At 39.9% G+C, this 15,212-nt stretch overlaps 1 protein-coding gene across 3 annotated transcripts in view; it reads left to right on the top strand.

Annotated features, from left to right (window-relative positions):
• Positions 1-15,212, top strand: part of LOC143782354 (cadherin-10-like) — a 1,064,733-nt gene that overhangs the window by 682,348 nt on the left and 367,173 nt on the right. For all 3 annotated transcript variants that reach the window (XM_077269713.1, XM_077269716.1, XM_077269715.1), the window contains one exon: positions 14,929-15,048. In XM_077269713.1, coding sequence (XP_077125828.1) covers positions 14,929-15,048 — 120 coding nt within the window. The remainder of the gene's footprint in view (positions 1-14,928; positions 15,049-15,212) is intronic.

Below are 15,212 nucleotides of genomic sequence, written 5' to 3'. Positions count from 1 at the left end.
TCAATCCAATATTGCGGCCAGCATGCAGCCAGCGGGTACGGAAAGGGTGAATCAAACACCCAAAAACCCCGCCCATATGACCCAAAACCGGTCCCGCCAAATTCAGGCAACAGGTTCCCTTTAAGCTCTGGTTATTTTTATTTGAAATTTATTTAATAAACTATCAGCTTGATTTTGATAAGAAAAACAAGAAGATTGTTCATTCAGCTTTGTGTATACTGGTTATTTCCATATGGTACATGTGTTTGTTTCAAAGTATATACATACTGTATATGGCTCTATTTGTTTGAGTGATTTTTTTTATTAACTTCTTTAAGCTTGGTTCACAGATTTTCACACAGGTCTGTACATCTGTTTTGCTGCTTTCCTACAAACTCACTTTTTATGGAGCTAGTGTATCTATTTTCATAAACTTTATATAAACTTACTTTATCCCTCCATGGAAATAAGCATGTTTTACTTGTTTATTTCTATAGCTATAGCCATATGAGGGCTTTTTATTCGAAGAGCAATGGTGTAGTTTTGAATGGCATCATTCACTTTACCATAAAATTTACAGTTGTGTGAAAAAGTATTTGCCCCTTTCCTGATTTAATATTCTTTTGCATATTTGAGAAACTTAAATGTTTCAGATGACTAAACAAATGTGAATATTAGACAAAGATAACACAATATCTAAACTTGTTCCCAAGCCTTGACTTCTTCTGTGGTCTCCGATTCAGTCTCGACCACAGTGAATGCTGCTGAGCAAAGACGTCAGTCTCAGCATCTTGCTCAGACTTGGGCTGTGTGCCTGGTTACTGCTGCCTTTCCAGGTTCAGCTATAGAAACTGGCAATAATTAGCGGCGAGCAGTTAGTCCTGAGACTATGTCCAGGTTTTGCTCTACTGAGCATGCTCATGGGTCGACTTCTCATTGGTGGTCGCCGTCACATGCTCAGGTCCTGGTCCAGCTTTGGATTGGCCAGTGAGCAATGTCCAGTCAGATTGACAGAAACCATAAAAGGATCTTTAGCAAGCTAGTCGGTGCGCTAAGATCAATTGTGTTATGTGTGTGGAATTCTATGATGGAGTGTGTTAGGGGTCGAGTTCCCGCCTCTGCACAGGGGGAATCTCGGGCCATCTCCGCTGGAGTCTCCCATTCTTCTCCTGCTGCAGTGGAGCCTGCTCAGTGGAGACGTTGGTCCCAGCGTCTCGCTCAGTCTGACTCTGTATAAAGAAGTTACTGCTGCTTTTCCTGCTTCTGCCATTGAAGTCTGTGCTGGGCAGCGGCGAGCAGACGCTTCTGGGACTAAGTCCTGCTTTTCTCGTTCTGAGCATGCCCAGAGTAAGATCTCTCAGTGGAGATCGAGGGTCACATGATGAGATACTGCAGCTGAGGCCATTGGTCCTTCTATGCGAGATAATGGAGGGTAAAGTGGAACCAGGAGAAGAACATGGATCATCTGGCCTGGCGAGAATTTAGCCGCTGGGCTGTTTGTAAATATAACAAATTTTTGTGGTCCGTGAAGACTTGAAAGGAAAAACGAGCCCCCTCCAAGAGATGTCTCCACTCAGAGAAAGCCAACTTCATCGCCAGCAACTCCCTGTCCCTGATGGAATAATTCCTCTCCGCAGGTGTGAAGGTCTTGGAAAAGAAGAAGCACGGATGCTTCCGTCCTTAAGCATCCTTTTGAAAGAGGACTGCTCCTGCACCAACAGAAGAGGCATCCACCTCCATTATGAACGGCTTATCAACATCAGGACGATGTAGGATGGGAGCGCAAGCAAAATGAGACTTAATAGCAGAAAAGGTCCTGGAGACCTCTTCAGACCACAATTTGGGATTTGCTCCCTTCTTGGTGAGGGCTACCAAGGGAGCTACCAAAGTTGAGAAGTGGGGAATGAACTGGCGATAGTAATTTATGAACCCCATAAAGCACTGCACCGCTTTAAGAGAATTTGGTTCTTGCCAGTCCATCACAGCCTGTAGTTTGGCGGGATCCATAGCCAATCCCTGGGCTGAGATGTTATAGCCCAGGAAAGGTAAAGACTCCTGCTCAAACATACACTTCTCCAACTTTGCATAAAGAGAATTTGCCCATAAGAGGTCGAAGACTCTGCCAACATCTCTCCGGTGGGAGTCAATATCTGGAGAGAAGATGAGAATATCATCCAGATAGACTACGACCGAGGTGGAGAGCATATCCCGGAAGATGTCGTTGACAAAGTCTTGGAAGACGGCTGGGGCATTACAGAGCCCGAAGGGCATCACCAGAAACTCATAGTGCCCATCTCTGGTGTTAAACGCCGTCCTCCATTCATCCCCCTCTTGTTAAAACGGAGATATATGTGGGTAGAAATGGAAATGAGCTCCTCCAGTGTGGCAGGAATCTCCCTGGTGGCTAAGGCATCCTTTACATGATCTGCCAGTCCTTTCCAGAACACCGGAATAAGAACTTTATCTGGCCATTCTAGTTCAGAGGCAAGAGTCAGGTATTGGATGGCAAACTGGCTGACCATGGACGAACCCTGAGTAATTGCCAACAATTGGAGCGCGGTATCATGGGTAACACGTGGTTGCAAAAAGACCTGCCTCAGAGCGTTCAAGAAGAGGGGAGCACTCTGTACCACTCAATCATCACGCTCCCAAAGCGGCGTTGCCAACTCCAACGCCCTGCCCGACAAAAGAGAAATAATGAATGCCACTTTCGCACATTCCGTAGGAAAACGTGTAGCCAGGAGCTCCAGGTGTATAGAGCACTGGCTCACGAATCCCCAACACAGTTTACTATCACCAGCAAATTTGTCTGGAAGCGGGAGACGGGGTATAGTCAGAGCAGGGGTGGAAGCGGACAGACTGGCTGCAGCTACACTTGCAGCCTGAACAGCGACAGCGGTGATGTCCACAGCTGAGGTTGTATGCTCTATGCAGAGTCGGGAACTAGACACCTAACACATGCTCAACACAATTCTTCAGGTTTCAGCTTTACACCGAATATTAATATGAGTAAAAATACATGCTCTATGTATGTTCTGCTAGTTAAAACAAATTTTACCCACACATCCCTTGGGAAATTCTGGAAATTTAGCATAATACCTCTGTTAGCATACACCATATACTGTTCTTATGTGCAGCGCCCCAGTAGGTGGGTGGAACGCCTGGTTACAAAATATGTGTCTGATGGTAAAACCAATTGCCCTTAACCAATGTTATGTAAATTCCCGTTCTGCTGTCCAGGAATGAGATGCTGAGGCCTCCTGTCCACAACCTACAGTTGCACAGAAACAACAGTCAGCAAGCACATCCAGTTCTTTGTCCCATTCAACGTTCAGTTGTCCCCTGTCAGCATGTATGTCTGTTCACAAATAGTTAGTTAGGGCATACATATTCGTTAGCAATTTACATTGTGCGTTGCTGGACAAAGAACATTGATGACTTTTCCAGATTCCTAAATGAGACTTGTGCCTCTTTATTAAACTGATGCTTCTCTTACATTTTCTAAATTTGGGTCCTTACAAAAACATGTTGGTGGGGTATTGGCCATTTTCTGTACATTTTATCACATCTAAGAGACTGGGTTAATTTTCTCTGCAGATCTTTTCAGGCTGCAGCTTTACACATTGTAACATGGTCTTTACCATGTTAAGGCCTTTACCTGGGCTCTGTAGCACTGCCTGTCACCTGAGTAATACACTCCACTGACCTCAACACTCTCTGGGACATATCCTGTAATTACTCCATTGTTGCTCAAAACCATGCAAAAGATACATTCTGCCTGGTTGAGCAGTTTCCAGCAACAGTGCGTAGGTTTGTGCAGTTTGGTCAATGGCACTCCTGTCTCTTTCCCTTGAGGAGGATGCTTCCAAGTAAAATGAGGCGTGTACATATACCTGACATGGGCTTCAGGCCTCACAAGTGGACAATAGAGGCCCTCGCTGGCATACACTGTATTCCGAATTGAATTCTAATGATTATCGTGTCTGGTAGAATCCAATTTACTGACATTGTTCATACTGCTCACCCAACTCCTGTATCATATTCACCTTACAGCGGCTCCACCCGCTATGACAGTGGTTCCATTGGGATTCGGTGGCAAAAATTAACTGTGGGCCTTACAAAATGAAGGTTTCAAATCACATAGTGGCCCTCTGAAAATCGAAGGTGCTGCATAATGACATGGCGATATTCATGGTGGTCAAAGCACAAAATTCAAATGGACATGTTTGAAATGGCATTGCAAAGGTATGGGGAATATGTATTCTTCTATCTTGCTGACTATGTGGCATGAGGGTGGGACCTCCCAATTTTAGGAGTGAGAGCCCTAATAAATGTTAAAGGAAAAGCTAAAGCAAAAACTTTCTATATGAACATACGCTAAAGGGAAGGTATAATTTTTTTTATTCAAAAAATAATTTTCCTTTCTAAAAAATTGTTGGTTTTCGTTTGGTAGTTCTTTTTAAAAATCCGTAAAACTGGCGCAAAAGTCTGACAACATTATTCCAGATACCATATGTGAGTCAGAAAGGCATGCAGGCATCTTCTCCATGCTGTTCCCATTTAGTTTTAGCTCTTTCCCATCAATTTCAGTCTTTTTCCCATGCCCTCAGACCTGTTTGTTAGGTCCAGCTGAAAAATATTCAACTTTCTCATTTACTTGCATTGGATTCGTTATTCGGTATGAATACACAGATATTAGAAATTATTCGTGTTGATTTTCCCAAATCCGAATATTTCACTATTCAATCATCACTAGTCATAAATAAACCGAAAAGAGCTCAGGAAAAATACACATAACATTTATACAGACATTTATGTCACACATTAGATCGAGGTCAATGAATATTCTCAGTTTACTTGTTCTGCAAACATCTTAATGAAACTTAATTTCAAAAAAATATTTGCAGGTCTGTATATATGCATTTAACCCCTTAAGCCCCGAGGGTGGTTTGCACGTTAATGACCGGGCCAATTTTTACAATTCTGACCACTGTCCCTTTATGAGGTTATAACTCTGGAATGCTTCTACGGATCTTGGCGATTCTGACACTGTTTTCTCGTGACATATAAAACTTCATGATAGTGGTAAAATTTATTCGGTATAACATGCGTTTATTTGTGAAAAAAATAGAAATTTGGCAAAAATTTTGAAAATTTCGCAATTTTCCAACTTTGAATTTTTATGCCCTTAAATCACAGAGATATGTCACACAAAATACTTAATAGGTAACATTTTCCACATGTCTACTTTACATTAGCACAATTTTGGAACCAACATTTTTTGTTTGTTACGGAGTTATAAGGGTTAAATGTTGACCAGCAATTTCTCATTTTTACAATACCATTTTTTTTTAGGGACCACAGCTCATTTGAAGTCATTTTGAGGGGTCTATATGATAGAAAATACCAAAGTGTGACACCATTCTAAAAACTGAACCCCTCAAGGTGATCAAAACCACGTTCAAGAAGTTTATTAACCCTTCAGGTGTTTCACAGGAATTTTTGGAATGTTTAAATAAAAATTAACATTTAACTTTTTTTTACACAAAATTTATTTCAGCTCCAATTTGTTTTATTTTACCAAGGGTAACAGGAGAAAATGGACCACAAAAGTTGTTGTACAATTTGTGCTGAGTACGATGATACCCCATATGTGGGGGTAAACCACTGTTTGGGCGCATGGCAGAGCTCGGAAGGGAAGGAGCGCCTTTTGACTTTTCAATGCAAAATTGACTGGAATTGAGATGGGACGCCATGTTGCGTTTGGAGAGCCCCTGATGTGCCTAAACATTGAAACACCCCACAAATGACACCATTTTGGAAAGTAGACCCCTTAAGGAACTTATCTAGATGTGTGGTGAGCACTTTGACCCAACAAGTGCTTCACAGAAGTTTATAATGCAGAGCCGTAAAAATAAAAAATCATATTTTTTCACAAAAATGATCTTTTCGCCCCCAATTTTTTAGTTTCCCAAGGGTAAGAGAAGAAATTGGACCCCAAAAGTTGTTGTGCAATTTGTCCTGAGTACGCTGATACCTGATATGTGGGAGTAAATAACTGTTTGGGCGCATGGCAGAGGTCGGAAGGGAAGGAGCGCCGTTTGACTTTTCAATGCAAAATTGACTGGAATTAAGATGGGACACCATGTCGAGTTTGGAGAGCCCCTGATGTCCCTAAACATTAAAACCCCCCACAAGTGAAACCATTTTGGAAAGTATACCCCCTAAGGAACTTATATAGATGTGTTTTGAGAGCTTTGAAAACCCAAGTGTTCCACTACAGTTTATAACGCAGAGCCGAGAAAATAAAAATTCTTTTTTTTTTTTCACAAAAATTGTTTTTTAGCCCCCAGTTTTGTATTTTCACAAGGGTAACAGGATAAATTGGACATCAAAAATTGTTCTCCAATTTGTCCTGAGTACGCTGATACCCCATATGTGGGAGGGAACCACTGTTTGGGCTCAATGCAGAGCTCGGGAGGGAAGGAGCGCCATTTGGAATGCAGACTTAGATGGATTGGTCTGCAGGCGTCACGTTGCATTTGCAGAGCCCCTGATGTACCCAAACAGTAGAAACCCTGCAAAAGTGACCCCATATTGAAAACTAGACCTCCCAAGGAACTTATCTAGATGTGTTTTGAGAGCTTTGAACCCCCAAGTGTTTCACTACAGTTTATAACGCAGAACCTTGAAAATAATTTTTTTTTTTTCCACAAAAATTATTTTTTACCCCCCAGTTTTGTATTTTCACAAGGATAACAGGAGAAATTGGACCAAAAAAGTTGTTGTCCAATTTGTCCTGAGTATGCTGATACCCCATAGGTGGGAGGGAACCACTGTTTGGGCGCATGGCAGAGCTCAGGAGGGAAGGAGAGCCATTTGGAATGCAGACTTAGATGGATTGGTCTGCAGGCGTCACGTTGCATTTGCAGAGCCCCTGATGTACCCAAGCAGTAGAAACCCCCAAAAGTGACCCCATATTGGAAACTAGACCTCCCAAGGAACTTATCTAGATGTGTTGTGAGAAATTTGAACCCCCAAGTGTTTCACTACAGTTTACAATGCAGAGCCATGAAAATAAAAAATATTTTTTCCCACAAAAATGATTTTTAGCCCCCCAAATTTATATTTTCCCAAGGGTAACAAGAGAACTTGGACCCAAGAAGTTGTTGGCTAATTTTTCCCGAGTATGCTGATGCCCCATATGTTGGGGTAAACCCCTATTTGGGCACACAGGAAAGCTCAGAAGGGAAGGAGCACTGTTTTAGTTTTTCAATGCAGAATTGGCTGGAATTGAGATCGGGCACCATGTAACGTTTGGAGAGCCCCTGATGTGCCTAAACAGTGGAAACTCCCCAATTCTAACTGAAACCCTAATCCAAACACACCCCTAACCCTAATCCCAATGGTAACCCTAACCACACCTTTAACCCTTACACACCCCTAACTCTAATCCCAACTGTAAATATAATCCAAACCCTAACTTTAGCCCCAACCCTAACCCTAACTTTAGCCCCAACCCTAACTTTAGCTCCAACCCTAGCCCCAAACCTAACCCTAGCCCTAACCCTAGCCCTAACCCTAACCCTAACCCTGGCCCTAACCCTAGCCCTAACCCTAGCCCTAACCCTAGCCCTAACCCTAACTCTAGCCCTAGCCCTAACCCTAGCCCTAACCCTAGCCCTAACCCTAATAGGAAAATGGAAATAAATACATTTTTTTTAATTTTATTATTTTTCCCTAACTAAGGGGGTGATGAAGGGGAGTTTGATTTACTTTTATAGCATTTTTTATAGCGGATTTTTATCATTGGCAGCCGTCACACACTAAAAGACGCTTTTCATAGCAAAAACGTTTTTGCGTCTCCACATTTTGAGACCTATAATTTTTCCATATTTTGGTCCACAGAGTCATGTGAGGTCTTGTTTTTTGCGGGACGAGTTGACGTTTTTATTGGTAATATTACCGGGCATGATACATTTTTTGATCGCTTTTTATTCCGATTTTTGTGAGGCAGAATGACAAAAAACAGCTATTCATGAATTTCTTTTTGGGGGGGGGGCATTTATACCGTTCCATGTTTGGTAAAATTGATAAAGCATTTTTATTCCTCGGGTCAGTACGATTACATTACAGCGATACCTCATTTATATCTTTATTTATGTTTTGGCGCTTTTTTACGATAAACACTATTTTATAGAATAAATAATTATTTTGGCATCGCTTTATTCTGAGGACTTTTTTCTTTGATGATGCTGTATTGCAGCTCGATTTTTGCGGGAGAAGATGACGTTTTCACCTGTACCATGGTTATTTATATCCGTCTTTTTGATCGCGTGTTATTCCACTTTTTGTTCGGCGGTATGATAATGAAGCGTTGTTATTTGCCTCGTTTTTTTTTCCTACGCTGTTCACTGAAGGGGTTAACTAGTGGGACAGTTTTATAGGTTGGGTCATTATGGACGCGGCGATACTAAATATGTGTACTTTTATTGTTTTTTTTATTGAGATAAAGAAATTTATTTATCGGAATAATATTTTTTTTTCTTTATTTAGGAATTATTATTATTATTTTTTTTTTTACACATGTGGAATTTTTTTTTTTAATATTTTTACTTTGTCCCGGGGGGGACATCACAGATCGCTGATCTGACAGTTTGCACAGCACTCTGTCAGATCGGCGATCTGACTTACAGTGCTGCAGGCTTACTAAGCGCTTGCTCTGAGCAGGCACTTGGTAAGCCACCTCCCTCCCTGCAGGACCCGGATGCCGAGGCCATTCTGGATCCGGGCCTGCTGCAGGGAGGAGAGGTAAGAGACCCTCGCAGCAATGCAATCACATCGTGTTGCTCCGGGGGTCTCAGGGAAGCACGCAGGGAGCCCCCTCCATGCGCGATGCTTCCCTATACCGCCGGCACACCGCGATCATGTTTGATTGCGGTGTGCCGGGGGTTAATGTGCCGGGGGCGGTCCATGACCGCTCCTGGCACATAGTGCCGGATGTCAGCTGCGATAGGCCGATCGCATATGACGTACTATCCCGTCACTGGGAATTAAGTCCCAGGTCACCTTGACGGGAAAGTACGTCATATGGGATTAAGGGGTTAAGTTACAAAAAGCAAATTGTTCTTAAATGTGCTCAACCTTTTAAAGTACTTCTAATGAAAGCATGAGGTTTATATTCCATTCGATGCACTCATAAATGAATACTTTTGTGGAATTACAATTTTAAATTTATTCATGTTCATTCAAAGTGATAATGAAGTATCTACAAATAGTATCATGCTTGATATTTTGTTGTTTATGTTGTTATTGATATAAGGATATGACCTAAAAAAAAGTGTTTGCACATGAAAATATTTTTGACACTTTTGAAATAATGTAAAAACTCAGAATTATTGTGAAACATAGCCTTCCAGGCAAATTTGTTTGACCTTTTGACTTTTTAAATATTTTATTTAAGATTTTATAACATTGTGATAATGAATTTATGGTGGCATCACAGAGTACTGTAATAACTTGCAAATACAGAGCTATATAACATCAAGAGTATCAGCTGGACACTGAGAATGGAATATAAAGGTTAAATAAAAAAGAAAGGGCACTCACTTTGAAGTAATCATATTTTTGGTCCTTAGATCAAAGGTCACCATCACAGGAAAAGATTAGAGCCAAGGATATTGTGTAGAAGTACAAGCTATTTTTTATATCTTATATTTTAGCTCACTTTTTGTTTCAGTTTTCCATTTAGTTTTATTGATAAAGGATGATGAAAATAATGTATTTTTAATGCATAATCTACAATGGCATTTATAAAGTAACCTGGAGATGAAACTTAAAATGAGCAAATTGTCAGAATGTACCTCATAAGCACTTTGCTGACCGGCAAATTTATTATTACACAGACGATTCTCCTCTATAAAAGCCAATAAAGAATGAAATCCAAAATCACATTTTAACATTTTACCCTTCATTGTTACATCCAGAAAATAGGTCTCCAAAATAGCAATAGCACATAAATAAATAATACATTAATTGTTTAACTGGTTATAAAGCACAAAAAGTTTTCTTGTTTAAAGAGGTATACAATATTAACTTATAGAACTTAAAGAATATTTTATTTATAAGGTAGAGTACATTTAGCACTCCTATGAACTGTAGACTCACTAAAAAGGATTAATATCATAAAACCTAACTTTTATTATTTACCACATTGTAAGAAAACAAAACAATAACAAATTACGAACAATGCACTCTAGTAATTCATATGCTGATAGACTATGGCGGTCTAACTAGGGATTTGTACAGAGGCAGTATAATGCTCTCATCATGTGTATCCAGACCTCTTTTAATGCACCCCATGATCCTGTTTGCCTTGGCAGCTGCTGCCTGGCACTGGCTGCTCCAGGTAAGTTTATCATTAACTAGGATCCCCAAGTCCTTCTCCCTGTCAGATTTACCCAGTGGTTTCCCATTCAGTGTGTAATGGTAATATTGATTCCTTCTTCCCATGTGTATAACCTTACATTTATCATTGTTAAACCTCATCTGCCACCTTTCAGCCCAAGTTTCCAACTTATCCAGATCCATCTGTAGCAGAATACTATCTTCTCTTGTATTAACTGCTTTACATAGTTTTGTATCATCTGCAAATATCAATATTTTACTGTGTAAACCTTCTACCAGATCATTAATGAATATGTTGAAGAGAACAGGTCCCAATACCGACTCCTGCGGTACCCCACTGGTCACAGCGACCCAGTTAGAGACTATACCATTTATAACCACCCTCTGCTTTCTATCACTAAGCCAGTTACTAACCCATTTACACACATTTTCCCCCAGACCAAGCATTCTCATTTTGTGTACCAACCTCTTGTGTGGCACGGTATCAAACGCTTTGGAACAATCGAGATATACCACGTCCAATGACTCACCGTGGTCCAGCCTATAGCTTACCTCTTCATAAAAACTGATTAGATTGGTTTGACAGGAGCGATTTCTCATAAACCAATGCTGATATGGAGTTAAACAGTTATTCTCATTGAGATAATCCAGAATAACTTCCTTCAGAAACCCTTCAAATATTTTACCAACAGTAGAGGTTAGACTTACTGGCCTATAATTTCCAGGTTCACTTTTAGAGCCCTTTTTGAATATTGGCACCACATTTGCTATGCGCCAGTCCTGCGGAACAGACCCCGTGGCTATAGAGTCCCTAAAAATAAGAAATAATGGTTTATCTATTACATTACTTAGTTCTCTTAGTACTCGTGGGTGTATGCCATCCGGACCCGGAGATTTATCTATTTTAATCTTATTTAGCCGGTTTCGCACCTCTTCTTGGGTTAGATTGGTGACCCTTAATATAGGGTTTTCATTGTTTCTTGGGATTTCACCTAGCATTTCATTTTCCACCGTGAATACCGTGGAGAAGAAGGTGTTTAATATGTTAGCCTTTTCCTCGTCATCTACAACCATTCTTTCCTCACTATTTTTTAAGGGGCCTACATTTTCAGTTTTTATTCTTTTACTATTGATATAGTTGAAGAACAGTTTGGGATTAGTTTTACTCTCCTTAGCAATGTGCTTCTCTGTTTCCTTTTTGGCAGCTTTAATTAGTTTTTTAGATAAAGTATTTTTCTCCCTATAGTTTTTTAGAGCTTCAATGGTGCCATCCTGCTTTAGTAGTGCAAATGCTTTCTTTTTACTGTTAATTGCCTGTCTTACTTCTTTGTTTAGCCACATTGGGTTTTTCCTATTTCTAGTCCTTTTATTCCCACAAGGTATAAACCGCTTACAGTGCCTATTTAGGATGTTCTTAAACATTTCCATTTTTTTCCAATAACCATGTATAAGTATATAAGGGGACAATACAAATATTTCGCTGAGGATCTGTTTATACCAAGGAAGGTGACGGGCACAAGGGGGCGTTCTTTGCGTCTGGAGGAGAGAAGGTTTTTCCACCAACATAGAAGAGGATTCTTTACTGTTAGGGCAGTGAGAATCTGGAATTGCTTGCCTGAGGAGGTGGTGATGGCGAACTCAGTCGAGGGGTTCAAGAGAGGCCTGGATGTCTTCCTGGAGCAGAACAATATTGTATCATACAATTATTAGGTTCTGTAGAAGGACGTAGATCTGGGGATTTATTATGATGGAATATAGGCTGAACTGGATGGACAAATGTCTTTTTTCGGCCTTACTAACTATGTTACTATGTTACTATGTATGGCATATACTTCTGGATTTGCCTATCAAAAGACATAAACAAATTAAAAGACCCTGAACTTTACAGATAAAATAAGGATTGTATGACCGGTGTCCTTTTTATATATATTTTTTTATACAGTTGTGCATTATGTTAGTTATTTTGCTTCCATATTTAGCAGCATATCTCTTAAGTTGTGAAAAAACAGCACATAAGTCATAATTCTAGAGTGGAACTTGTCTATTTGGGTTGATATGGAAGCTGTTCATGCTGTTTTTTCCATTTATGCTGCTTTAACATTCATGTTTAAATCAATATAGCTATTACAACTTAACCCCTAAACAATATATGAAGTACAGGGTAGGTCGCATGCAGGCTTCCTTCCTTTGATGTGAGCTTGCAAGATGAGCCTTCAACTTTCGACGGCAGATGATGGCTGTAATAATCAGTGGTTCTGCTCCGCTCTTGTTCTGCACTTCGCGGGTCTTTGTCCTCCCTGAATCAGTCCCTGTGCCTACAGTCTGAACAGGTCCCTGCCTGCCAGTGTCTCAGCTGTGCCCGCCTGCCTGCCAGTATCTCAGCTGTGACCGCCTGTCTGTGTTTCCGCCATGCCCGCCTGCCTGCCAGTGTTCCATCTCTCAGTGGGATCAGCAGCCACAGTCAGACACCGCCCTGGAGTGGTACCTGGTAGCTACCTGCCACACAAGCCTGACCTCTCCATTAGAGGCTCCAGTGAAAACCAAGGTAGCTGCTTAGTCACACCCCTTCCAGGGTAGACTGGTTTGTGGCACAGAGGGGCCACACCCCCTTGTTCATGCCAACCAGTCAGGGCGCGAGCGTGACACAGCCATGAGTAGAGCAGAGCTCTATCCACAGCTCTTAACCTGTCAAATGCAGCTGTCAATTTGTGACAGTGGCATTTACAGCTCGACTTTATTCTGTGCACCCTTAGGTGATCTCATGACAGTTGAAGGTCAATAATAATTTGCCATGGTGTCCAGGAGTCTGCTAAAAATGCTTGTGCTTGTTATTATGGTAGTCCTGTGAAAAACAGCCCGTGTTTTTGCTGTATAACACAATAAAATGGCGTTGTGTATAGCATAAGGAATCGGATGATGGCAGGTTCAAACAAGTACAGTTAAAGGTAAAAAAAAAGTTTTAAAAATTATGAAGAAATCTAAAAATTCAAATCATTCCTCTTTTCGCTTATTAAATATTAAGAAAAAATATATACAAAATTACATATATCTGATATCTCTGCATTCATCCCATCTATCAAGATAAATAAAATAAATTAATCTGCTTGGTAAACAGCATAACGAGAAAAAAAATATAACCACCAGAATTGTTTTTTTTGGCTGCCACAACAACACAAAAAATGTAACAAGAGGCGATCAAAACATAATATCTAGCCCAAAAAAGATATAAATTAAAACAATGATTTGGAGTACAAAAAACAAGCCCCTATAGCGCTCCAAAATTGGAAATTTTAACAGCTCTCTGAAAAAGACATCACAAATATTTTTTGTTTCCAAATTTCTAAAAAAAGTCATCACTTCAATAAAAAAATCTATGCATGTTTAATTTGTCTGTAACTATATTGACCTGGAGAATCATATTACCATGTCGTTTTTATAATAAAATAAATGCTGTAAGTAAAAAAAAAACAATTGCGCAATTGCAATGTTTTTCCTATTTCCCTACACTTGGATTTTTTCCCCCACTTTTCATATTCAAAAGAAAAACTTGTTCTCCAAAAAACAGGCATTCATATGGAGATGTCGATACAAAAATAAAAAAGTTATTGCTCTTGGAATAAAGAGAGGGAAAAAAAGAGCAAAAACTAAAAATCACGCTGTCCTTGAGGGGGTTAAACCTGCTTTGCATACGATCGCTTTAACCTTAAACATGACGCTAACAGCAAGAAAGTAGATTTAGTGCAAAGAGATTCATATTTTTATCATTGGCAACACTAATAATGTGTGGACGCTATTAGAAGCCATGAAAATGATATCCGCACACAATACAAAACTTTCCATTTGATTAGCTGGCATAGCAACATCACATGTGTCACGATGCAAAGATGACATCACAATTGCAAACACTTTATTTTACAGGAGAAAGAGTGCCAGGAGAAGACCTGAACGAGTTTCGAACACTTAGACTTCTTAGACTCAGTTATTAGAAGTTAGAACTGAGTCTAAGAACACATTGCGTCTTCACCTGGCACTCTCCTTCTGGTATTCCTGGATAATTTAATTTTCGAGTTCCTCCGGTACAGACCAGGCCTGACCTGAATGAACTTTACTCTGTTTCAAAGATGACAACACGCCAAGTTGGCTAATCAATAGAGGAGCTAGGGATGCTGTTAGGTAAGAGGTGGTTCTCAGGGCTCAAATTCAGTGGAAACAGTTTACTGACAAAGCCAAACAAGTGGGTCCTATGAACCGATTTACACCAACTCTACAAGGAAGATAAATGTCAATACCACTAGAGTATATTAGACAAATTATAACAGAAAAAAAATATGTATGTAAAAAATTTGATAGTAAACTGTTCCTCTACTACCACTATTATAAGTAATGAACTCATATGTAAGCATAACACACTGTCCAATGTGTCTTGATGTCTTTTTTTGAATATTTAATATTGAATGAATGACTCATGATTATTTATTGTTTTTTGTTATTAAATGTATATGATATTGGGGCAAATAATGCAATTTTTTTCTTTACTCACAGGTACTTTTGTAGTTCAAGTTACTGCTGCTGATGCAGATGATCCTTCTTATGGAAATAGTGCCAAAGTAATTTACAGCATTCTTCAGGGACAACCATATTTTTCTGTAGAATCGGAAACAGGTTAGTACGGGTTTCATATTTGAATGCATGTGCATATATTTACAGAAATCAGTGTAAAATGCTTAGAAAAGACATTGTAAAACAATAGCCAAATCATATCCTGTTAGTAAAAAGTTAATTTAAGGCAATACATTTCATGCAAACTCTTTTTTCAATGGCTTCAG

This window comes from Ranitomeya variabilis, chromosome 6, assembly GCF_051348905.1.
Source record: "Ranitomeya variabilis isolate aRanVar5 chromosome 6, aRanVar5.hap1, whole genome shotgun sequence".
NCBI lineage: Eukaryota > Metazoa > Chordata > Amphibia > Anura > Dendrobatidae > Ranitomeya > Ranitomeya variabilis.
This window is presented reverse-complemented; position numbering and strand designations above follow the sequence as displayed.